This window comes from Enhydra lutris, unplaced genomic scaffold, assembly GCF_002288905.1.
Source record: "Enhydra lutris kenyoni isolate GAN:26980312 unplaced genomic scaffold, ASM228890v2 scaffoldscaffold19, whole genome shotgun sequence".
NCBI lineage: Eukaryota > Metazoa > Chordata > Mammalia > Carnivora > Mustelidae > Enhydra > Enhydra lutris.
In genome coordinates this window covers 2,096,854-2,122,557 of record NW_019154103.1, presented here as the reverse complement: position 1 = coordinate 2,122,557, position 25,704 = coordinate 2,096,854, and the positions used below count along the sequence as shown (strand labels likewise).

Genomic DNA, 25,704 nt, shown 5'->3' with positions numbered 1-25,704 from the left:
TTTTTTTTTTTTTTTTAAGATTTTATTTATTTGTCAGAAAGAGAGATGATGCAGTAGCAGGCAGAGTAGCAAGCAGAGGCAGAGAGAGAAGTAGCCTCCCCACTGAGCAAGGAGCCAGATGCAGGACTCGATCCCAGGACCCTAAGATCATGACCTGAGCCAAAGGCAGTAGCTTAACCCACTGAGCCACTCAGGTGTCCCACAGTCTCTCTTTTTTTGAAAAGAGCCTTTAAACCAAGCAACAGGAGTACAGGGTTATTAAAGTCATTTTGAGAAATACCCCTACAAGATGTTTGCATAATTTTTTAAATCATGAGTCATGTTTCCACACTTGTGGAATTCACTGTTTAAAATAATTCCTTTCTTAGTGTTGATGGAAATTAATTCTTGTTAATCACCATAGATGGAAAGTATCCTTCTGTGGTTAACCTCTAGAAATAAGTTGGAAGCTTAATAACCTGGTAAAGTGAACAAAACATGAAGTCTTTAAACCTGGTACTACTTGATCTTAGCTGGGACTTAGGGTGTCACTCATCTCTCAAATAAAGACAGGGTCTTTCTGCTGGATTAGACAAGCATCAGAAAAGGGAGAAATGATACTTCATTCTTGGGAGTAGTCTTTATAATGATACTCACCATTATGGCCATCATTAAAGATGTGGTCTAGATCACATATTGTGGTAGTGAATATGTTGAGTTTTTTAAAAATTTAAAACTATTATATCAACCTGATAGTAAGCTGTATGTATTCCAAGAATTGGATTAAGGGTGGCTTGTGAAAAGTAGAGTAAAACTTCCCTAGGTTCTAAGATAAGAAGAAAGGCAATTAAAGTAGTTTGGATTTTAGACCAGAGGAGGAATTTTTGGTTACAAAAACACCTTCCTTAGTTAAAGACCTTAGGAATTTTAGATCATGGTAGAAGGACTGTTGCCTCAATCTTTTGTGAATAAATTTCTTATTTACCTCGAATGTAAATTTTCTTCTGTTGGGACGCCTGGATGGCTCATTTGGTTGGGTGGCTGCCTTTGGCTCAGGCCCTGATCCCAGGGTTAGGAAATTCACAAATGCATTGAAATTAACACACTCATACAAAACCAGTGAATTAAAGATAAAAATCACAAAGGAAATGAGAAAACACTATAAGATGAATGTAAGCAAAAATATAAGATACCAAAACAGATGGCCTGCAGCTAAAGCTGTACTTCGAAGGAAAATTATAGCTGAAACACCTTTATTATAAAAGAAGAAAGAGGGTTGCCTGGGTGGCTCACATGGTTAAGCATCTGCCTTGGGTTTAGGTTGTGATTCCAGGGTCCTGGGATCAAGCCTTCCGCAGGCTCCCTACTCAGTGGGGAGTTTGCTTCTCTCTCTCCGTCTGCCTCTCCCCCAGTCAGTTATTAACTCTTTCTCTGTCTCTCTCTTTCTCACATGAATAAATAAAATGTTAAAAAGAGACCCAAAAAAACAACACAAACTGGGGTGCCTGGGTGGCTCAGTGGATTAAAGCCTCTGCCTTTGGCTCAGGTCATGATCCCAGGGTCCTGGGATTGAGCCCCACATCGGGCTCTCTGCTCAGCGGGGAGCCTGCTTCCTCCTTTCTCTGCCTGCCTCTCTGCCTACTTGTGATCTCTGTCTGTCAAATAAATAAAATCTAAAAAATAAAATTAAAAAAACACAAAAACAAAAAAACAACACAAACTATAAGTTGATTCTTTGAAAAGATATCAAAATTAATAAAATTAAAGATATCACAATTAAATTATGATGAATTAATAAAAAAAAACCCACAAACTGTAATTTGGTTCTTTGAAAAGATACCAAACATTTTTTTAAAGATTTTATTTATGGGGCACCTGGGTGGCTCAGTTGTTAAGTGTCTGCCTTCGGCTCAGGTCATGATCCCAGGGTCTGGGATCTAGCCCCAGGTCGGGCTTCCTGCTCAACGGGAAGCCTGCTTCTCCCTCTCCCATTCCCCCTGCTTGTATTCCCTCTCTCGCTGTGTCTCTCTCTGTCAAATAAATAAACAAAATCTTTTTAAATAAATCTTTAATAAAATCTTAAAAAGATTTTATTTATTTGAGAGAGCAGTACAGAGATAGAGAGCACAAGTGGGGAGGAGAGGAAGAAGCAGGTTCCCTGCTGAGCAGGGAGCCTGATGTGGGGCTCCATCCCAGGACCCTGGGATTATGGCATCAGGAGTATGCCTTGGGATTATGACCTGAGCCGAAGGCAGACGCTTAACTGACTGAGCCACCAAGGGGCCACAATAAATAAATCTTTAAAAAAGTCCCTACATAAACCCTCATTTCTTATGATTAAATTGTATTAAATGTTAGAGATGGCCACTTATGTGGATTTTTATGTCTTTTATATTTTCCACTTGTTCCCACTTAGCTATATTTTCTGACCAGTTTTCTAATTTACATCTCTTCTTATTTTATAAATAATACACAAGAGCATTTTATCATGTCAACTATATAAACGAATGACTATACATATTAACTGATCAAATCAAGGCATACTCTTGATGAAACTCACAAAGAGGAAATTTAGTGTTAATGAAACATGCATTACTCTAGGAAACATGAGCAATACCCTGTTCTTTCTTTCCACCTAATCTGTGTCCCTGTGCATGTCCAAACAGAAAATTTGTACTACCACTTTTCATCCCCTTTTAGCTCAGAGACTTTTTCATGTGAAAAATTTTTAGCCAACTGTATCTTAGAGAAAGTGCATTGTCAGTAGGCCAGTAGTCCAAACTAACTGATTGTTAACCCTAGTGTGATGGATAGCAGTATGATGGTCTTCAACCGTGTTTCTTCTTTATCATAATAGACAGGTGAGAGATTTAAACAAATTGCCATCCTTATGTTGAGAAGGACTTACCTTCCAATATTTTTCTGTTCCCACATGTCTGTGTACCACACAAACACATACAGACAGATACACAATCTTTTTGATGTAAGGAAATGAAAAAAAACTCACTACAGAAACTGTGGGGATTCCCCCTTAGGTTGCCTACTATTCAAAAATAGTGTGTAGTCTTAATGAAATAAAAGGATTTCAAATTGCTCAGCTTCTCTCAGCATTTTATTTTTGACATGTTGATGAGAGTTTATAGTTCCTTAATTTTCTGAGTTCTCATACCTTTAAAAGAGTTTTAAAGTGTATAAAGTTAAGAGTTCAGCTGAAAGAACTATAAATCTGAATGGTAATCTTTGGAGCGTAATACTTACAAATCTAGATTTACAGGTCATTTTCTAATTTCTTCCATTTCTGCCTTTCATTGACATGGTTACAGTCACATATTTTTTATTTCCTTGTATTACAGTGTATCATTTTCTCAGAGGAAACTGTGGCATGTCACCTTGTCTCTTTAAGAGAGTCTTCCCCACCCTTTCCCTCTTAAAAAAAAAAAAAGCGGAGGGAGGAAGGAGAGGAGAAAAGAAAGAAAATAAAGTTGGTGGCGGGGTGGGAGGTGGGGGATTGGGGGGGTAGGCATCTGGATGGCTCAGTTAAGCGTCTTAACTCCTGATTTTAGCTCCGGTTATCATCCTAAGGTGTGAGATTGAGCCCTGCATCAGGCTCTGCTCTGGGCACAAAGTCTGCTTAAAATTTTCTATCTCCCTCTCCGCTTCCCCTACCCTTTCTTTTTCTCTTTCCCTCCTTCTCTAAAAAAGAAAAAAGAAAAATAAGATAATTCACTTCCTACATAATCCCTGTATCATTCTGAAAGTTGTAAGTAAAGCTGAAGAGGTACATTTCTGTATTTCTAGAGTTTTTTCAATAACATTTCATGTCACTCTCTCATCTTCTATATAAAGTTTATATATAAAGCATATAAATTAGCTTTCAGCAGAAGAGGATACATTATTTTAGTTGTACACATTCTTTTATGCAGAACACAGATGACCTTTGATTTCTTTGCTTTAATAAAAATAGTTCATAATGAAACTAATCTTGGTAACAGTGATAGAAAATATAGAAGTTACAATGATAGGGTTTTCAGAAAATATAATAAAAAATATGGTTTTTAACAGTTTTATTGAGATATAATTAACCTACAGTAAACTGCACATATTAAAAGTACATAATTTGGTCAGTTTTGATATTATCTTAAAAGTACCATTATAATCAATATCATTATCCATCTCTCTCACTCCCAGAAGTTTGCTCCATCCCTTTTATCATCCCTCCTCTCTCTGTTCCCAAACAACCACTCCAATCTTTTCTGTCACTATAGGTTAGTTTGTATGTTCTCAAGTTTAATATAAAGGACTCACGCAGTGTGTGGGGGGAGTGGGTTAGCCTGGTTTCTTTCTTAGACTTTCATCATGTTATTGTTTATATTAGTATTTGATTTCTTTTCATTGCTAAGTAGTATTTCCTTATTTTGATACAACACAATTTGCTTATCCTTTCCTCTTTTGATGGACATTTGGGTTGTTTATAGTTTTTGGCTTTTACAAATAATGCTATGAGCATTTGTGTGCAGTGTTTTTATGGACATATATTTTATTTGAGGTCATTAGTCAATAGTGGTGGTTTTTTGAAAAACCACCAAGGGGGCACCTGGATGGCTCAGTTGATTAAGCCCTGCCTTTGGCTCTGGTCATGATCCCGGAGTCCCAGGATGGGGTCCCACATCAGGTTCCCAGGTCAGCAGGGAGTCTGCTTCTCCCTCTGACCTCTCCCCTCATGTTCTCTTTCACTCATAAATAAATAAAATCTTAAAAACAAAAAACAACCACCACCTAGGTTCATTTTACCAGCCATATAGAATAGTTCTGGTTCCTCCAAATCCCCACAACACTTGGCATGGTCAGTCTTTTTAAAATTTTCGTCTTGGGGCGCGTGGGTGTCTCAGTTAAGTGACCTACTCTTGGTTTCCACTCGCATGATGGTGTCAGGGTCCTGGGATCGAGCCCTTTGATATTCATAGTGAAATGATTAAATAGCAGTCAAGCTATTTAACATAACATCTCCTTGCATAGTTACCATTTTTGTAATGAGAGCACCTTAAATCTGTCTCAGTAAATTTCTAGTATTCTGCACACTGTTTCCCCACCCCCCCCAACCTGGTGCTGGGTTTGTTTGTTTTTTAAATTAGCATGTAATGTATCATTTGCTTCAGGGGTAGAGGATCAGCACAGTATTATTGAGTATAGTCATCGTGCCCTACATTAGACCTGAAGATTTACTCATTCTATATAACTTTTATTCTTTTAATACTCTTAGGAGCAGAAATTTTAAATTTTGATGAAGTTCACTTTATCAGTTTGTTCTTTTGTGAGTTGTACCTTTGCTGTCATATCTACATATGAATTTTTAAAGTTGAGAGTATCATTATTTCACTTATAAGTGTTCAATTGGAATGGTTTCTTATTAGTTAAGAGTATAAGATACTATGCTCTCTTGCTTGCATCTTGTGAGTTCTAAGACTTTTCATTAATTCAAAGGTGAACTCTGAGTTAAAATTATAAAACATAAACGTAAGAGCCATTTAAAGTGTGCACTGGTCTCAGACCAGTGTGTGACCAAAATGTGGATGTTTATTTAAAAGTTTTACATTACCTTTTTCAATTCTACAGTTTATTGTTAGGTATTTTTTTAAATTTTAGATCTTTCAAAATATAAAGTTGTTCTTGCTGTAATTTGGTCCCGCTTTAAGCCATCAGGTTGTTATTGTTAAAGTATTATTCCTCCTACCACTTTGTTCACTGGGTGCAGTATAGCAAATAGATTTCAGGAAACAGAATCCAGAAAAAAAGATATGAAAGTACATATGCTGCCACAAGCTTCTTTGCTTATGGAGTGTGGAATGGAAATTTTCGTTGTTGGCCACCAAAAGGGAAATTATAATCCAAAAGTCTGCTCTTACTTGCTGGGTTTTAAACATCTTCTAGTGTGAAGTTTTGATGAAGAGTTAATCGTCATTAGAAAGACTTTCAGTGAGTAACTTTTTTTTTTTTCCCCCAGTATTTCCACATGTAACACCACGAGGAATTAATGGCATAGACTTTAAAGGGGAGGCGATAACTTTTAAAGCAACTACTGCGGGAATCCTTGCTACACTTTCTCATTGTATTGAACTAATGGTAAAACGTGAGGACAGCTGGCAAAAGAGACTAGATAAGGTAAATATTGTTTTTCTTCCTCTTAAAAAATAGTCTGATTTTATTTCAATCAACAGATTGAACATTTAAACTAACTTCTTAGGGAAGAATCTATTGGGATTGATAGAAGTAGCAAGAGGTACTAATCCTCTGAAACTTTGTAGGCATCTTAAACTTATTTTCCTAATGAGATTTACAAGTTACGTATTCAGTTACTATACAATACAAATTTGTGGTAGGATTTTAATGCAGAAATTTATGTATTAGTAATAGTAATGCCTTGGAATAGAAATGATGAGTCACTTAACATTACTTAGCTTTATTGTGAAATATATGAAGCTACATTTAAGTTGTATGAACTGAAACACCAATTTATAAAGTTAAACATTAACTTACTGCATTTGTAGCCATATATACTTTCCAGGGTCATTGTGCTGTTATTTAACATATGTTTGTTCATGGAACATTTGCCTCATGTTCACCTGCTTCCACTTTTGTTTAAATTTCAACACTGATAGTAACATTACAATACGAATGTTTAGTTCCTAGTGTCAGCTATGACTCAGTAAATTTGTTTAGTAGGAAAACTTCTATTTAGAATTCAACATCAGGAAAATAATAAAATGTTAAAACGAAAACTTATCTTAGAAGATTTAGTTCTGGTCTGATGCCATCATTTTATAGGAGGAAGGAAAAGGCCCAGAGACTGGTCCAGAGATGCTAAGTAGCCGTTGGAAGGATTTTATCCTATTTTTTATTTCAGCTCAGAATACTAGGCCAGACATTAGCTGACTAATGTTGTCTGTTATGAATGAGTCAGATTGCTTGTAGTATTTGAAGGTCTTATCAGTTTAAGCAGGAAACTAGGTAAAGCAATATTACCACTGATACAATGGCAGGATGCTACAGGATTTGATTAGTACTGTGTATATAAGGAAGCCCCTCTGTGTAGAAGAAAAGAATTCTCAAGTGTAGGTGACAGTAAAAACTATATTGACAGGTAATACGTATTCTTTAAAAACAAGTAGTGAAAATGTGTATTTAAGGTACAGACATTCCATTATTCTGGAGTCAAACTATTACATCTTCAGAGATTTCAACTCTCTACCACTGTGGATCAAATTGAATTTTTAGAAGATTTCATGCACACACAAAAAATTATGTGTTGAGAAAACAGGACAACCCCTTAATTCCCTTAGTCCAGTAGTTCAAGAGAAGTGTTCAACATGTCCAGACTAGCTTATTTTGAACTTTCTGGTACCTTTTTCTTAAGGTTTCAGTCTCTCATCTTTTTATCCTTCACTAAGGAATCATAATCTTCATTCATAAATTCTAATCACACAACCTAAAAAATATTCATTAAAAATGAAACATGGCTTTCCCATCCTTTCAGCAATCAAGTTTCTTATTTGCAGTGCTGGATAGGGAGGTGGACTTTTGCTTATCTTCACTGTATTCAGTCTTATCTATTCTTTTTCTTCATTGAGGAACACAAAAGGATCTGGGAAAAAATAAGTTTGTTGCTTTTCTGTGCAGCATGCAAGCAAAGAACAGCCACAAGTGATGGCAATATTAATTGAAATTGAGAAACCACTGCATTTTACGGTTTTTTACAGGTCTAATGTCAAATCTTATTCACTCTAATTTTTTCTCTAAGTTGAAATAGGATTTCAGTTACATTTTATATGAAATGTGAGTGTGGGTATGTTTGATATGCAGTGTGAGTTTGTATATGTGTGTGTATACTTATATATATGTGTGTGTGTGTGTGATATATATACATATATATAATGTGTGTATATATACGGAATAGAGTATAAGGAATAGAAGGTTCTTGAATAGAGAGTGTTGTTTATCAACAAATGTCTTTTAAGTAACTTATAATTGGGAAGGAAAGTACAATGATAATTTAATATGGTTTAATTGAAGTTTCTGTTTCATTCAAAAAGTATTTATATGCTTGTAGTGTGCTAAGCTCTAAGCTAGAAATGAGGAGACGGCAATAAACAGGAAATTGTCCTTCAAAGAGCTGAATCTAATGAGACAATTAAGTGGGTAATAGGTGATATAATAAGAGCTATTTGATAACAAAATTGTTTATATTAATTCCTAATGTCAGTTCCATTATTCTTTCAGCTGAATAATAGAAAATTAATATCTAGTGATGATTTTTCTTGGTTACCTATAATAATGATCCCTTCTACTATAGAAGTATACTTAAGTCATGTCCCAGAAGACCAAAAATTATGAGATTGCACAATTTTAGTTGTCAACAATGTTAACAAGAGAAAACCTATTCGTTGAAGATATTTGCTTACTTTAATAGGCTTGCATGTGTGTAATTTCACATGCTTATTCATTTTCCCTTAAATCCTTTGAATATTATTGCTGTGCTGTACTTTTTTGTTGTGTTCAGTTTTTAAAGTTAAGATATAGCATAAATATGGTCAGGTGCCCCAACTATAAGTGTACCACTTGATTTTTGTGCATATGTATACACCCCTATACCCACCACTTAGATAAAGAATTTTTATAGCACCTGAAGGTTCCTGCATGACTCCCTGGTCCATACCTTACACCATCTCAAGATGTGACCATATACACTCTTGTGTTTGGCTTTTTTCCCCCTCAGCATTAAACTTAACTTACTGCATTTGTAGCCATGTATACTTTCCAGGGTCATTGTGCTGTTATTTAACATAACTGTGAGAGATTCATTTGTTTCGTTACATTTACTGGTAGTTTATTCTTTTTTATTATATTTCATTGTATGCCTTCAATTTGTTTATCATTTTTTCCTGTTGGTAGAAACTTAAGTTTTTATATTTTGGCTATTGTGAATAAAGCTGCTGTGAGCATTCCTGTACCTGGTGTTTGGTGGATATAGGTACATACCTAGCAGTAGAATTGTTGGTTCAGAGGGTATATGCTAGCTGCAGCGGATATTGGCAAACAGCTTTCCAAAGTGGTTATATCAGTTTATACTTCCACCAGCAATAGATGAGAATTCATTTGCTCTTCACTCTTGGCAACGCTTCGGATTGTCATGGTTTTGTGGCTATTTCTTTGTTTTGTTTTTTGAATTTTAGCCGTTCTGGTGGGTCTATAGACCCGCTTTCTCTTGAGTATGAAGAAATTACCCTTTGGTTCTAATGAACTAATATGCTAATTTGCATGAACTTTAGTTCTGATAGTTATTTGGAAGTAGTTAGCTTTGTGTGAGTTCATGTGAACTTTAATTGAGCCCTTAAGTATTTGAGTTAAGGGAATAAAAGCATTAGGTTCCTTACAAGCTTTTTAGACTTAAGTTATCAGATTTGACCAGTGCAATCTATGGTTGTAGAAATAAGTTTGAGATTGGTGCCAGAGGCAACCTTTTTCTTTTAAGTATTGGCCTTGGGTCTTCTAACTGCTTAGAACTATAGATTTAAAGGAGAGGGTTCAAGTAGAAATCTAAGCTCTTTTTTCAGCCCTGAAATAGTTTTAACCAGCAATGGAAAAGTACCAGAAATTTATCTTTCTTAGAATATATTTTAACATTCATTGATTTCACTTGTTAATTGAGTTATTTTCTTCCTGGTATCCATTGCTTTTCTTTAAAACAAAATAGATACACCTTTTACTGAGGGGGGCGGGGGATACAAACACATGATTATCTTGTAAGCATGTCTGCGGTGTTATCTTTTTTCTTTTTTTTCCTTCTTTAAGTGTAGGTACTTTGGCAGTTACTTAATTCATCTAAATCCATAACCGACCTATGAGGTGGCTCTTGCTGATTTAAATGGTAGCTTGTGTGTAATGTATAGCTCAGAGAAAAAGTGTTTTCTTGGACCGAATCAGGCTCATTTTTCACAGGAATAAAGTGGGGGGGGGGTTGTCATTGCTGTTTGGCCAAATTATAAAATTTCAGTGAAACGCAGAGAAAATCTCCCTAAATGATAATTTTTTACTTGCTTCTTTAAAAAAAAAACAAAACAGGAAACTGAGAAAAGAAGAAGAATAGAGGAAGCATACAAAAATGCCATGACAGAACTGAAGAAAAAATCCCACTTTGGAGGGCCAGATTATGAGGTATGAAGTTAAATTTTGATTTTAGAAGGAGGAAAATACAGGCCATATCCGTCACAAAAGTGATTAATTTTTAAATAATACTTTTACAACCTTTAAGTATTCTAGACCTGTAGTATGTTCTTCAGTATTTAATTAAATGTATATTTCATAATATGTGTTAGGCTTACTAACTGAAATTAGTGTAGGCTTTTCAAAGACTCATTTATTAGCCTGTCTGCATTATAGGACAAGTTTTTATCTTAACTGTGGAAGACGATAATTTTTAATGTTATCTTTTAATTTTCTTTTTAATAAAAGCAAAGCAATTTATAGAGGAAAACCCTGAGCACTATACAGACAAAAGGGTTTTAGTGTGCACTTTATAATATACTGTGAGGTCCTGTCCACAGCAGAGCTGGAACTGTCCTCGTTACCTTGTCCTTCTCAGTTGAAAAGATCTGAAACCAACCTTTTTCCCTCTTTTGTTTCTTTGTTAAGTGATTAATAAATTTTCCCTCTCCATGCACATACACATATTATTTTATAAGCTGTTTTCCACAATATTTCTTTAGAGGGAAAGAGGTATAAGAAATATATTTGTTAAGGGGCACCTGGGTGGCTCAGTGGGCTAAAGCCTTTGCCTTTGGCTTAGGTCATGATCCCAGGGTCCTGGGATCGAGCCCCACATCGGGTTCTCTGTTCCACAGGGAGCCTGCTTCCTTCTCTCTGCCTGCCTCTCTGCCTACTTGTGATCTCTGTCTGCCAAATAAATAAATAAAATCTTTAAAAAAAAAAAAGAGAAAAATATATTTGTTAATAGTCTCTGACATTGTTGATATTCCTGAAATGTACATTTTAAAAAGGAAGTGATAAAGGGTATCATGGAGATAGAAGAGAATGTTAAAACAGTTATGGTTAGCGGTGCCTCAGTGGCTCAGTTAGTTGGGCATCTGTCTTTGGCTTGAGTCATGATCCCAGGGTCCTCGGGTCCAGCCCCTCTTCTAGGTCCCTGCTCAGCGGGGAGTCTCCTTCTTCCTCTACCCCTCCTCCCACTTATGTGCTCTCTCTCTCTCTCAAAATAAGTAAAATCTTAAAAAAACATAATTCTGGTTAGTTTATATTTTAAAAAAAATAGGAAAGAGAGGTGGCTCAGTTGGTTAGCTGAAACTCTTGGTTTCAGATCAGGTCAAGATCTCATGGATCCAAGATCAAAACCCCAGGTTGGAGTCAGTGCTCAGCAGGAATTCTGCTTGAAAATTCTCTCCCTCTATCACTCCCCTACTCTTTTGCACTCACTCTCTCTCAAATAAATGTCTAAATCTTAAAAAAAAAAAAAAAAAAAATTTCCTCAGTGTTTTTATTTTTAAAGATTTTATTTATTTGACAGATAGACACAGCGAGAGGGGGAACACAAGCAGTGGGAGTGGGAGAGGGAGAGGGAAAAGCAGCCTTCCCACTGAGCAGGAGTCTGATGTGGGACTCTGTCCCAGGACCCTGGGATCATGACCTGAGCCAAAGGCAGACACTTAACTGACTGAGCCACTCAGGCGCCCCTGTTTTTATTTTAGAAAGGGGCGGGGTGGGGGGGAAACAAACCAGAGTTGCTATTGACTATGTTTTATGTTGGAATTGATTTCCAGGTGTGGATATTCATAATGATGAGGTTTGAGCTGAAATACTTCAAAATTATTAACCTGTCAATTACTCCTTTTAGAATGTGTAAAAATCATGTCATTAGATACCCTTGGGGTTTTTAAAAACAAGGTTCCTGGATATAAGCTATTACAATTTTAATTCTGAAGCTAAGCACATTGTTTTTTGCTATTTTTGGTTTATTTTGGGGGTGAACTGTCAGCTTTTTAAAATTACCTAATTTTTTTCATAATATAATATAAGTAAAACCAGATGTTCATGTAGGAAGATTACAGAAAATACAAAAAGCCTGTGTGTTTAACAACTGGTACCAGTTTATCTCCTGCCAGCCATATATAAGTGTAATTGTATGCTTGTTTTACTTCACTTGTGTTTACAAGGGTTTTGGGGGGAAGGAGGGTGGAGAAAAGCAGGACATGGAGAAAAGCAGGACAGAAAAAGGAGTTGATGTGATTTTGGAATATAGGAGAAGTTCAGTGGGTAAGATCTGGAGCCTACGGAGATGTCTTTGGTACAAAATGGTGGTTTATTAAAGCACAGGGGCAGGACCCTTGGGCAGAAAGAGCTGCTGCCCCAGGGTTGTGAGGGGTGCCTGATTATATACTATGGTGCTGGGGGAAGTTAGGAAAAATGGTGGTTTCAAAAGGATTTTCATGTTAAAGAAGATTTAAGGGATACTGGAGGCCTTGCCATTGTCAAGTTAAGGTTGTTTTCCTTTTAGCAAGGCATTAACATTAAGATAGTTGGGAGATTCCCGAAAGAATGTCACACATATCCCACCCAGGAGTGGGATGTTGGGGGGGAGGTTTCAGGGTGTTAGTTTGCATTTTGCCTTCTGTTCCCTCATCATTTCCCCCTAAGTTTTGACCCTTAAATCTTTAAGGTTGTTGAAGGTGGAAGGTCTCATCTTCTGTTAGGTTTTCTCCTGAGTAGGGTATAGATGTGTCTACATATGAGTCAATATTGGTCAGTTGGAGAACATATAGGGGAGTTGCATGGGGAGGCAGCTGAATCCAATGAGCTCAACATAGACAACCTTCCTTGAGTAGAAAGGGTTTGTTAGCTGGAAGTTATGGCAGTGAAGGAATCTTGGCACTTGGAAGGAAGACACCCTGACAAAAGTGTCAAAATAAGGTTAATATTGGTCTGAATAAAAGACCTTTGATAGTTGACCTTTGATAATTTTCCTCCAGTTTAGGAGTTTTAAGCAGTCACTAAAGGAAGGAGATCATTTAAAGTGCCTATTTGAGTATTCACGTCAGTTATAAACCCAGAAATATTTTCGTGGTAATCTAGAATGTATACACAGCTCTGTTTTTATGATAGCACAAGTTTTGTAGAACTGCTTCATGCATTTGTATTACTTTAGTATTTAATAGAGAAATACTATTTTGAGTATCATTTAAGTCTTTGCTATTTTGAGTGTCATTTAAGTCTTTGACCATGTGCTTAAGAGTTGCCATGTGCCACATAACCTCCAGTCTCAAAGAGGGAACAAAGATGGATGCTAGATGGTCATACCGATGTTATACAAAACATGTCCACCACTGTTTTATATATATATATATATTTTTTTTTAAAGATTTTATTTATTTATTTGACAGAGAGATCACAAGTAGGCAGAGAGGCAGGCAGAGAGAGAGGGAGAAGTAGGCTCCCCACTGAGCAGAGAGCCTGATGCAGGGCTGGATCCCAGGACCCCGAAATCATGACCTGAGCCGAAGGCAGAGGCTTCAACCCACTGAGCCACCCAGGCGCCACCATTGTTTTAAATTTGGCAGGTTAGTTGGGTTGGTAATTGTTTTAATAATGTGTTTGTGCCCCCAGGCAAAACCCAGAGTACAATGGCCTATCCAGCCTATGGACAAGTTAGAGTTGCATTGCCATTGGGTCCCAGCCAGGAGCCAGTCATATACTTGGCCTCTTTAAAGTGCAGACGGGATTTCAAGGGCTACTCGGTTTTGGAGGGCCATCCTTTGGATTTGTGTAGTAATTTCAGTCCCGTATTTGATTGGAGAGTTACAGCTCGACGGTAATCCCCTTTTCTTTAAGTTGTTCCTTATGGCATATAGGACTAGGAAGTCACTATGTCTGGAGTCACTGTAAATATTAATTTTTAAGACTTCTGCCAATTGCAAAGCACATTGGGAAGATGTATTTGCTGACAGGGCTTTTGCATCAGCAGTCCGAGTTAAGACTGACAATAGCAAACCCAGCTTTTCTTACCCCTCTTTTCCATGAAGCTGCTGCCGTTGGTAAACCAACTGTCATCTGCATTTTTAATAGGGGCATCTTAAGTCTGGTAGACTAGACTAAACAAGATCAATAACCTCTGAACAGTTATGTTCTATACTATAGAAATACAGTGGTCAGGTCCAGGCATAAGCAAAGTAGCTGGGTTTAAAGTTTGACAGGTTTTAAAGATATTTCAGGCATATCTGTAAGCCTTGCCTGGTGTTTAGTAAGTCAGCTTCCTATGTATCTATTGGTGGGTTTTGGTCTCTAAGACACTCTGGACCTGATGTGAGGTCATTACAGTCAGAGATTGTCCTGAAGTGAGCTTTGAGGTTCCTAACAAAAGGACTATTGTATGCTTGGCTAAAGCCTTTGTTTGCAATTCTACCTCAATAGGGGTAGGTTCTAGGATGAATATGACTAAGGGATATTACCGTCAATACCTTTGTTTGAGGTAAAGCATTAATATCCTAATTACAGGGAATCACTGGCAAATGAGAGAAGACTTGTCAAGAGATAAAGGCATCCAAATACATCTTCCAGTCCAATCATAAAGAAAGTGGGGCCATCCATAGACTTGTGGAATGGGGTGTTCTCTGGCTTTTAGGGAAGGATTTTGTCATCCCAGCCACACAGGACTGGTCAAGGTGCCGGTTGAGTTATATAATTGTTGGGGAATTAACCCTAAATAATTATATGCCCATGAGGTCCTGTTATTATCCCCACAGAACAACAAGCAATAAGATTATCTGTACATGAGCTATTGTGTAGAAACAGAGAAGCTATTTCTGTTTACCTCAGTTGTCTAGTTTAAGCAAACAACATATAAGGACAATCAAAACTAACAGTACATTATTGAAATATACTTTTTTCTCTCTAAAAATAATCCTCATTTCCAGAGGTATCCAAATCAAGACTAATTCGTTTGCAAAACAAGTCCAGTTTTGACAAACTTGGCCTAATTATTTTAAGCTCAGCAAGAACAATGAGTGATCATATAGATCTTTTAGAAGCTGCTTTGCTGGAATTTTTTTTTTATTATTATTTTAAAGATTTTATTTATTTATTTATTTGACAGACAGAGATCACAGGTAGGCAAAGAGGCAGACAGAGAGAGAGCAGAGAGCCTGATGCGGGCCTGATCACAGGACCCTGGGACCATGACCTGAGCCAAAGACAGAGGCCTAACCCACTGAGCCACCCAGGCGCCCCTTTGCTGGAACTTTTATAAGGAATCTCTAGGTTGAACTTTTAGTAGCCTCCCCAGGCCAGAAGCCAAGCCAGGTACTTGCCTTCAGACAATCCTTGCAATACCTATAGATTTGAGTGAATTCTTCTTCACGAGGTCCCCAGAGTATCCTGAGGTTCCTGCACCTGCCAGGAAGTGACATTTGTTACTCACCTGGTGAGGCTGCTGGAAACTTCTGTAAGCAAGGTACTAGGCCAGCGTTTCCAAGGGGCTTTATAGCTCTAGGTTTATTCAGCCTTAAGTTCTTAAAGCTGTTTGGTCATATCTGAGTCTATGCATGTCTCTCTTAAATAGGACATTCCAGTCAAAGCCTTGGTAAAATAACCAACATTTTCAATGGTGTCCTATTACAAGGAGAAGATTCATAATGCACTTATGCAAATGATTATGATTGCCATGGAAGAACGGATACTTAGACCTTTTGAATGAGAGGGTTCAGGTAGAGAGAAAAATTAAATACTTTAATTTGCTTTATCATTATTTGTATATATCACTGATGTCTTAAGAGAAAGTTTCCTTAGTCTGGAAGAGCAAACATTAGAGAACCAGCAGTGTTTCAAATGAGAGTCACAACACAATAATGTTTTAGTTCATTCATCCCATGTTATTAATTCTTGTTTAGTTTGAATGTAGCCTTAGTTCTATTGAAGATGAAACATTTCACAAGAGAATAAGAATAACTGTAAATGACAAGACTAAAAAATGGACATGGTTAAACATCTGATGAGCGGTTACAGTATAGCTGGCAATGAAATCCGGTTATTTCTCTGACACATAACACTTAAATAATTAAAATAGAGTAATGATGACCTTTTACCAGAAGGTAACTTACCAAACAAGCAGTGAAACTTTGTTCATGATTTAAATCTTGCAGAAGTTTGTTAAAACCTTAGAAAGTTTTAAGGCACATACCTAAATAGGATTAAGGATGTTAAAGACCTGATAAATAAACTGGTTTTCTGAACAGACAAAAGAGAAAAAACTTTGTTTACATTTTCTTATCAAGAGCAGACAATTCAAGAAAACTTATCTGTTTGAACAGAGAGAAAGCAGACTTTCAACATTATACCAATGTACTTTAAAATCCATTCATTTCAATTTTAAGGTCCATCCTGACCACACCTAAAATTCTGTTCCAAAGTTTTCCCATCACAAACCTTCTACAACTTTCTTTTGCATTCAGATTTTGTCCCAAGCCATCTCTCTAAACAACCATATTATTTAGGACAAAATTACCTTCTTTTACCTTCAACAAAAACATATTTCCATTCTTGATATCTTCCTTACATTCCATTCTTGATATCTTCCTTACATATCCTCTTTTTCCACAGAGTTGTTTCCCTTTTTTCCATCAGTCATAATTACATTTACATAATTTACATTTACATAATTACATTTAGCAGAATTTTGCACTCATAGAAACCTTATCTCCAATGAAGACTAAGTAGTAACCATCTGTGACCTGTTACACCAGAATTCTTTAGATAACAAATTTCTGAATTAGTTAAGCCCAGAACATGTTACCAACAGATTTAAATATCCTTAGTTTCTCTGCAATAAGAAGTCAAAAGCACAAACCTATGTCTAGTAATCAGTGATTTAGCCCTTTATCTTATTTAGAAAAGACCTAGATGTCCAACAATTAATCCCATTTATCATCCAAGCAAAACTTTTAAAGTTTCGGGTTACCAGAGACTATGAAATCTTTCTTAACCCATGAAAATAGAATAAAAGTTTCACATTTTAATGAAATATGCCTATCTTAATTAAGCCAACAAAATTAAATTAGTTTAAATATTGAATTATGTTCCACCTGGATCCTCCCTATTGTCAGTTTTTACCTGAGACACTGGTGGGGAAATCTGGAGTAAGTGGTGTTAGGTCCAGGGGGTGCTCTTCTTGCTTCTTGACAGTGAAGGGAGAAGGAGCCATAGTGCCTGAGGCACTGAGGAAGGTTTGGAAGCCAGTTATGCAGGCTGCACCCAAGGTGGTGCAGAAACAGGAGAAGGGGAAGGGGGAGACAGAAGAGGTAAAGTGCTACCAGAAAGCAGAGAAAGGGTTCCCGGTTCTAGAGCTCATCAGCAGACACAATGTTTTCCCGCCAACGAGGAGGGAGGCAGTCCATGTCAGGCAAGGGAAGACAGGGAAACCCATCGTGATCTAAGCAACATTCCAACACATGTGGTCTTTACAGTCAGCTTCCCTAGGGAACGGTCCCCAGTTGGGTTTTAATTCCATTGGGTACTGGTTTCAGCTGGCTCCCAGTGGAAGTCCCACAGCCAGAAGCGGCTAGACCAGAGATGTGGAGGGGATCATATTCGATCAATCAGGAGGAATCTTCACTTGGGAGTCTTAAGATTGGCAGTCATTGGTGACTTAGGTGTCCCCAAGACAAGACAGCTTTGTGTAAGGATAGAAATAAAGAGTGAGCATCAGGTTTCTGGGTGTTATTGCCATCGTGGCCAGGGTACTAACTTCCAGCGAAAAGGCAGGCTTTCTCTTCCCCATAGAGAAGCCATGGGCTAGAGGATTACAGCTTGAGCAATTGACATGAAAATGTTCCAATAGGACTGTACTCCTTGAAGAGCCACAGAGATGAGAGTAAAAGAAAAGAGAAAGTTCTCACCAAGTTTGCACCGAAGCTTGGAGTCCAGATATAAAGACTCAAAGCCCCATATTGGGCACCATATGATGTGGTTTTGGAATATAGGCCAAGTTCAGGGGGGGTGAGGTCTGGAGCTGACGACCAAGAAAGAATTCTTGAGACATCTCTGGTGCAAAAAGGTGGTTTTATTATTTGTTACTGGACCCTTGGGCAGAAAGAGCTGCTGTCCCAGGGTTGTGAGGGGTGGCTGATTATATACTATGGTGTTGGGGGAGGTTAGGAAAAACGGTGGTTTCAAAAGGATTTTCATATGTCAAGGAAGATTCAAGGGATACTGGAGGCCTTGCCATTGTCAAGTTAAGATTATTTTTCCCTCTAGTGAAGCATTAACATTAAGATAGTTGGAAAATTCCTGGAAGAATCCCACCCAGGAGTGGGGGGTGGGGGGGAAGTTACAGGGCCTCAGTTTATGCTTTGTCTTCAGCTTGCCTTCTGTTCCATCATCAGAGGTATGTTGTGCTAATAAGTACATTTGTTAACTAGTTTCAGATATTTTTTTTTTTAAGATTTAATTTTTTTGACAGACACATGGCAACAGAGGTTACACAAGCAGGGAGAGCGGGAGGAGGGGAGAACAGACTTCCCTCGGAGCAGGGAGGCCAATGCGGGGCTGGATCCTGGGATCACAACCTGAGTCAAAGGCAGATGCTTAATGACTAAGCCACCCAGGTGTCCCTCGTTTCAGATTTTTTAAATTGCTTATTTGTTGATATGATTTAGATAGACTCTCTTTAAAAAAAAAATCTACTGGTCATTTGTATTTGTACTTCAATGACTCACATATCCATGTCCCTTAATATTTTTATTCAGTTGTGGGTTTTTTTTTCTCATATTGATTTAGAAGATGTGGAAGATTAGCTTTTCATTTTTCAATTTTTTTTCCTTTTTTAGTTTTTTAAACTTTTGATTATTGGTTTTGTCATATAAAAGTTTTATGCTTTTGGGGCACCTTGGTAGCTCAGTGAGTTAAAGCCTCTGCCTTCGGCTCAGGTCATGATCTCAGGGCCCTGGGATCAAGCCCCGCATCGGGCTCTCTGCTCAGCAGGGACCCTGCTTCCCCCTCTCTCTCTGCCTGCCTCTCTACCTACTTGTGATCTCTGTCTGTCAAATAAATAAATAAATAAAATCATTTAAAAAAAAAAAAGTTTATGCTTTTTTTTTTTTTAAAGATTTTATTTGTTTATTTGATAGCGATCACAGTAGGCAGAGAGGCAGGCAGGGCAGGGGGGAGCAGGGTCCCTGCTGAGCAGAGAGCCCAATGTGGGCTGGATCCCAGGATCCTGGGATCATGACCTGAGCTGAAGGCAGAGGCTTTAACCCACTGAGCCACTCAGGCACCCCTAAAAGTTTTATACTTTAATGTAATTAATCCCTCAGTCTTTTGATGTACTGATTACTACATTTGGTATCATGCTTAAAAAAGCATTCCCTACTTTAAATAATTGTATTTACTGGGTTTATAAATTTTTTAATGGTCTCCTCTAAATATATTGTAACAGTACGTATGGGTTTTTTAAGATTATGGTATAATGTAAGAATCTGTATTTTATTTTAGTGGCATTTGTTGAATAAATGATTGTTTTCCATCCATCTGAGATGTACTTCCCTTTTGCTCCTTTAATGAAGAAAATGGTTGTTAAGGGTACTTCAGTTTTTTTCTCACTGACTCCCTGTGGTATCAAGTTAAATGCCCTTTAGGCCTTTAGGGCTTCTGTTTTTATACTTTTTTACCCCCCTCCCCTTACTTTTGATATTTTGAGCCATCTATCTTCTGTGAGTGCTATGTTTGCATGGTTTTTAGACACTCATTCAGATTATGACCTTATTTGGGGTCTTATCAAACATTTATGATGTTCTAATTACTGAACAAAAGTTAACTGCCTCTGTCATCGTAGTTTTGGCAATTTTTAATCTTAAATTCATTACTTAAGATTTACTGTAAATGTAAGACACTGTACTAGGCATGGGGATATACAGGATCCTGCCTGAGGGCCCTACCTATGTAATGGGAAAACGGGCTAGTTACAGGCAGTTATGAAGCACTGTTAGCACTGAGAGGTTTTTGAATCAGGGATGACGGCCTCCTAGAGAAAAGGACATTTTAGGTAAAGCTATAAGAATGAGTAGGCTAAGTAGCTATTAACCAGGTGAAGTAGATAGGGTGCTTGTAGGGGCTGAGAAGAAGGAAAACATTTGGAAGCCAGAAGCAAACACACACACACACACACACACACACACACACACACACACATTTTGCCTCAGGGGAACTGAAAGACCTTATCTTTGGAGGGTAGAGCTGATTGAGAGTAGGGAGTGGTGAGACTGGCTAGCAAGGGATGTAAGAATCCTTGCAGATGCTCAGGGAATGGATTTTAAGCAAGTGAAGTTCTCAGATTTACGGTTTGGAAAAATAATTCTTGCTCCCTGCAGTGAGGAGAGTGGATTGAAGTTGACAGTTGTGAACTGGGGGCTTCCCAGACTTTTTCAGTCTTGCACGTGAGAATTAAAATTAAGATAGAGCCTTAGGAATAGACACGGGTAAACCTAGCTATTTAGAAAGCAAGATTAAAGGGTGTGGTGATTGAACAAGGGAAGTGGGAGGAATCCAGGACAGGCCCTGTATTCTGCCTTAGATTGGTGTAGAGATAGGGGAAGAAACAGGTTTTAGACAGGTTGGATGTGAACTGCAGCATTAACCTGAAGAGGTCTTAAGTATTATTGGATGCAAAGGTCTAACATTTAGGAGAGAGATGGATAGGCTGTGAATTTGGGAATCATCTCATGATGACCACAGCCTTAGAAATGATTAAGTGCTGTGGGAGAGCAAGTGTGGAACCCTGAGGAACACCTACATTTAATTTAAGGGAGTCCAAAGAAGAGGCTTGGATAGAGAGGAACTGGGAAATTAGGAATCCAAGGGAGGGGAGAGAACTCTTCAAAGAGAGTCATTTGCATAAGAAATGCTGCTAATGGGGCAAGTAGGATAAAGACCAGTCGATTTAGCCCTGAATAGCTCTTTTGCTTGGTAAGCACGATGAGATAAAAGGGTTGTTGGATTTTTTTTTAAGTTGCTTTTTAACAAGGGAAATTTTTTTTTTTTGTTTTCTTTGATTAAGTGATTTTTTTTTCTTCCATGTGTTTGAATAGGAAGGTCCAAACAGTCTGATTAATGAAGAAGAGTTCTTTGATGCTGTTGAAGCTGCTCTTGACAGACAAGATAAAATAGAGGAACAGGTATATCTTTTATTAAAAATCCTAAAACTAGGCATTCCTTGACGTATGTTATTTTGTATATGGAATTTGAAATCTGTGAACCTAATAGAAATGAACTGTAAACCTAGAAAATGAATTGTGTCTACACTGAGTCACAAATATAGAAGAATCTTTACAAGTCAGTTCCTTCATTGGTGAATTTTTAAGCAATAGAAAGGAGATCACTGACTGCTTAAAGGAATCACGCATAATTAGCATGAAACTAACTGGAAATATTCTGCCTATTCCCCTTGAAGTATCCAACTTTATTAAGAACAAGCATATGTTTAATCTGAGTGAAACAGTCTATGGATTTCTCACAGGTACCAACCATATGAATTCACAAGGAAGATGACCAAGAATTTGTCTCCTCTATTGCTTTCACTACCTTCACCTTCGATATCTTCCTCACTTTTAACTTTGCTCAGTATTTTATCATTATCAAATTCACAACAGTTATACCCAGCTATTTCTGTGGACATTGAAGGAAAAGATTTCTTAAATCCTTCAACTCTAGTGTCAGGATTAATTTGATCCTTTGCCTCCTTTTAATTCTGCAACAATGCAGTTATCATATATTACCACTAGATGGTACTTCAGGGTGAAGAATTTTAGTTACTCTTAACAGGGCTTTAAGCATCTTGCAAATAAATTTGTAAGTGTATCAGTTATACTACAAGTGAACTTGCATAAAAAAGTTAGCTTTTTCATTCCTGTCATTGCTAAGGTATTGATGGCCATTATGCCCATTAACTGGTCTGTCTCCCTGAGGGTAAATCACCTGCAATAGTGACTTTTGCTTTTTGTGTTTTTCTTTCATTATTTTTTTCTAAATCAGTGATAAAAAGTTTTTGTTACATTAATTTATAAAGTTTATTAGTCCTTTTTTAATAACCCCAAAAGATGGTATGCGCGTTCAATAAGAATGGAAGCTTTCAGTTCCTAAATGAGTTCTATTTCTAGATCACTAAAGTATTTACCTGAATGAGTATCTTTGTGTTTGGCTTTTTAAATGTTGTTTTGTTTTGTTTTGTTTTGTTTTGTTTTTCTTCTGCTTCACATCGGTGTTTTTTTGTTTTGTTTTGTTTTTGTTTTAATCTAAGTTGTATTTTGGGGAGAGTAGGTCAATACAACTTTAATCTTAGTCTTGCCGGTGACTAATAATGTAGCTGTAAACTTACTGCTTAAATTCTCTGGGCCTTGGTTTTCTAAAATGTAAAACAAGGAGTTACACAAGATGGTTCAGATCATCCTTTCTGGCTGTACAGTGCTACTCTACCAAATATGGTGGTTGAGTTGGAGTTTAAGAGGGTCGATGAAAATTTTTGTAAACTTTGGAGAACAATATTCATGGGGCTCCTTGATTTCAGTCTGTTCCTGACGCTGTGGTAGATATTCTGCAAAATGGATCGTTAAACAGACCATGACTTTCCTTGCCTGATGGGCATGTTGATATTACAAGGGTAATTACAGTGTGGTAATACTCTAGAATAGTGTCAGTAATCCATGAACTTAGTTCCATAGATTCACATAATTTCCCTCGTATGCAGTAGATTTTGCACAGGACTCCCAACAGCACAGCCACTACTTAAGTATTCTTCAGAGACACATTTTGAGTTTACATTGGTCTACATTTTTTACCAACAAAAAGGAAAGAAATTTTCAGTGAAGTGGTGAGTGAGAATGAGATCTTAGCAGTTCTGTTCAGATAGTGTTGAATAGAAATGACTGCTTGTCTTCTGCATAGTTACAAGATGAGCAAACAAACAATGCAGCTTCTGGTACTTTCTATGTAGTAGATATTGAATAAGTGAGAAGAAACTGGGCAAGTTCAGGAGGAGAACAGAGGTTAAGTGGCCACTGAAGAGGAGTGACACAGTGGGTTGAAGGCCAAATATCTTCATGGAAAGGAGCTAAAGATATCGGAGCTGTGTTCTTTGTAACACAACTGAATCAAATAGTGACAGTGGTTCAAATGCACAACCCTGCACAACCCTGCTGAAGTGGAATGATTAGAATAATTTGGACAGAGTTTGGGTATAAAAAATTACTTCAACAGTAGTGTTAATGAAGATTCGTGGTAAATAATGCCATACTGGTATCAGAGAGTCTGGCAAAATCAGAGAGCCAGTCCCTAATCAAAAGTAGTATCTATGGAGTCTAAAAGAAGAGACTGAATTAGAGTACATGAAGTAAGGGTCAGGTCATGGCAAGGCTTATACCATCAGAGTATTTTTGTAATTCAAATATTTATACGTACTAAAGTGTTCAGTAATTAAATGTTGGTAGTTTCAGATTATATTATCCATTCTTAAGCTGCAAAGTACACTTCAAAACCTTCCCACCTAACATTGTATGTTTTCTTAGTCACAGAGTGAAAAGGTCAGATTACACTGGCCTACATCCATGCCATCTGGAGATGCCTTTTCTTCTGTGGGGACTCATAGGTTTGTCCAAAAGGTAAGCTAATGCCAGAGATTACTGAAAATATATATTGTTCTTCATTGTTGATGGAACTATCTTGTTGTAAAAGTTTTCCCTTTTCTTGAATTTAGGAATGAGATTTTTTGGGTATTGTATACTTTCTTCCATATACATCCTCCAAAACAGTTAGAAATCTTCTTCTGAATATAATGTTTTCTTTTTTGTTTAATGGGAAAGGGGGGGTGGGAGGATAGGGAATTGCTAGTCCAAAATAGTTAACCAGAAGTGGAGCCAGTTATGTTAAATCACTTTTTTCTTTGGTGTTAAGTGATATTATTTTGTATTATTGGAAGTACTGCATTCCTTTTAGAAAGATTTTGGAGCATAAACCATAATAGGTGCATTAAGTCAGCACTTGCTGCTGAGCTTGTTTCATATAGTGCTTTGTTCTTTCTTTCTTTATCTTGTGTTTGGAAGTTGGTACTGAATGCTCTGTTGTGCCTTTGTTCTGATTACTTGGTTTTTTCTTTGTCTGTCTCTGGTAGCCCTATAGTCGCTCTTCCTCCATGTCTTCCATTGATCTAGTCAGTGCCTCTGACGATGTTCACAGATTCAGCTCCCAGGTACTGTATGACTGTATAGAGTGGACTTGAGTCTGTCTGTGCTATATTTCAGCCTGCTTTCCCAATTCCTAGGTATCTTTTGGTTAGGCCACTGGTTTTGGTTTTGAATTTTTAAATAGTAACAATAAGCATTAAAAAGGCCGTATCTACTAAATAGTTCCTCTGTCAGGCTTGCATGTGCCCTTTGTATCGGCTGCTGTGAATAGCTTGGAATTTTGCCATATAGGAGGTACTCCTGAAAGATTTCAAGAATTGCAACAAGTAGAAGATACCTGGTTTTTAAATATCATGTAGTATCTCTTTCTTCAGACAGGATTCAGCAACTTTGATGAACATGGTTTACAAGATATGTTAGATTACAGCATAAAAGCAGGTTTTAGCAGCCCCAGTTGTAATTTACAGTATCTCATAATTGAACAAGGAAGTATCTTTTTAAATATTTGTCTCATTACTCTTGTCATACTAAGCTCCATTTAACTGATTTGTGTTATGCAAATTACCCTTGGATATTATAAATTAATATTCCTGTTCAGATGCATCATTACATATTTAGGAATTTAAGACAGGAAGTTAGATGCTAACAGTCTCTGTCCTCATAGTAAAGTCAAATTAATATCGAAGGAATGTTTTTTAGTATCAGCATTAGTTTTTAAAATTTTTCAATCCTTTTATCTTTGCCATTCAGCTTTGTATGTTTATGGTGATTGTATTTTATTGCATTATATTATGTTACCTTACGATAGGAAGCTGAGCTCTCTAGTCAGAATGACTGAGTTTAAATCCTGCTTAGTTGCATGATCTTGGACAACGTTTCTACCTCTTCTGTGCTTCACTTCTGTGATTTAGCTAGGACTGTGATCTGACTAGAGCCTGGCATGTTGTAAATGCTAGATAAGTGAGCTTTTATTAGCTATTATATAGCTGTTTATTAGCTCTTTTTATAATAATAATTTCTTTGAATAATCAATTTTCTACACTATTTTTTCTCTATCAGAGTAAGGGTTGGGGCACCGACCTTTCCAGTCAAAAATCCACATAAAACTTTGACTCCCCCCCCAAATTTAACCAGTAATACTTAATAATAGCTTATAATAATATAAACAGTTCATTAAAATATATTTTATATGTTCTATGTATCATATACTATATTTTTACAGTAAGGTAACTTAGAGAAAAGAAGAGTATTGTAAAGAAGAGAAAATACCTTTACAGTACTGCTCTATATTTATTGGAACTAATCCATGTGTAGGTGGATCTGCACAGTTCAAACTCTTGTGTTGTTCAAGGGTCAACTTTATTTCAGTAAATGTTTTTTAAAGTCATAATTTAGAACAGATTTCTTAGTTTACATATGAATAAAATTTACATTTGTTTTTTAAGTATGCAGTAAAGATGAAAGTTAAGGTTAAGGTCCAAAATGTATTTTTTTTTTTTTT

At 37.0% G+C, this 25,704-nt stretch overlaps 1 protein-coding gene across 2 annotated transcripts in view; it reads left to right on the top strand.

Moving 5' to 3' along the window:
• LOC111148332 (collagen type IV alpha 3 binding protein) overlaps positions 1 to 25,704 on the top strand; it is a 132,438-nt gene that overhangs the window by 82,199 nt on the left and 24,535 nt on the right. The window contains exons 7-11 of one of the 2 annotated variants that reach the window (XM_022504839.1): positions 5,981 to 6,138; positions 10,096 to 10,188; positions 21,117 to 21,203; positions 23,589 to 23,681; positions 24,191 to 24,268. In XM_022504839.1, coding sequence (XP_022360547.1) covers positions 5,981 to 6,138; positions 10,096 to 10,188; positions 21,117 to 21,203; positions 23,589 to 23,681; positions 24,191 to 24,268 — 509 coding nt within the window. The remainder of the gene's footprint in view (positions 1 to 5,980; positions 6,139 to 10,095; positions 10,189 to 21,116; positions 21,204 to 23,588; positions 23,682 to 24,190; positions 24,269 to 25,704) is intronic. The other variant, XM_022504838.1, reaches the window with a different exon arrangement.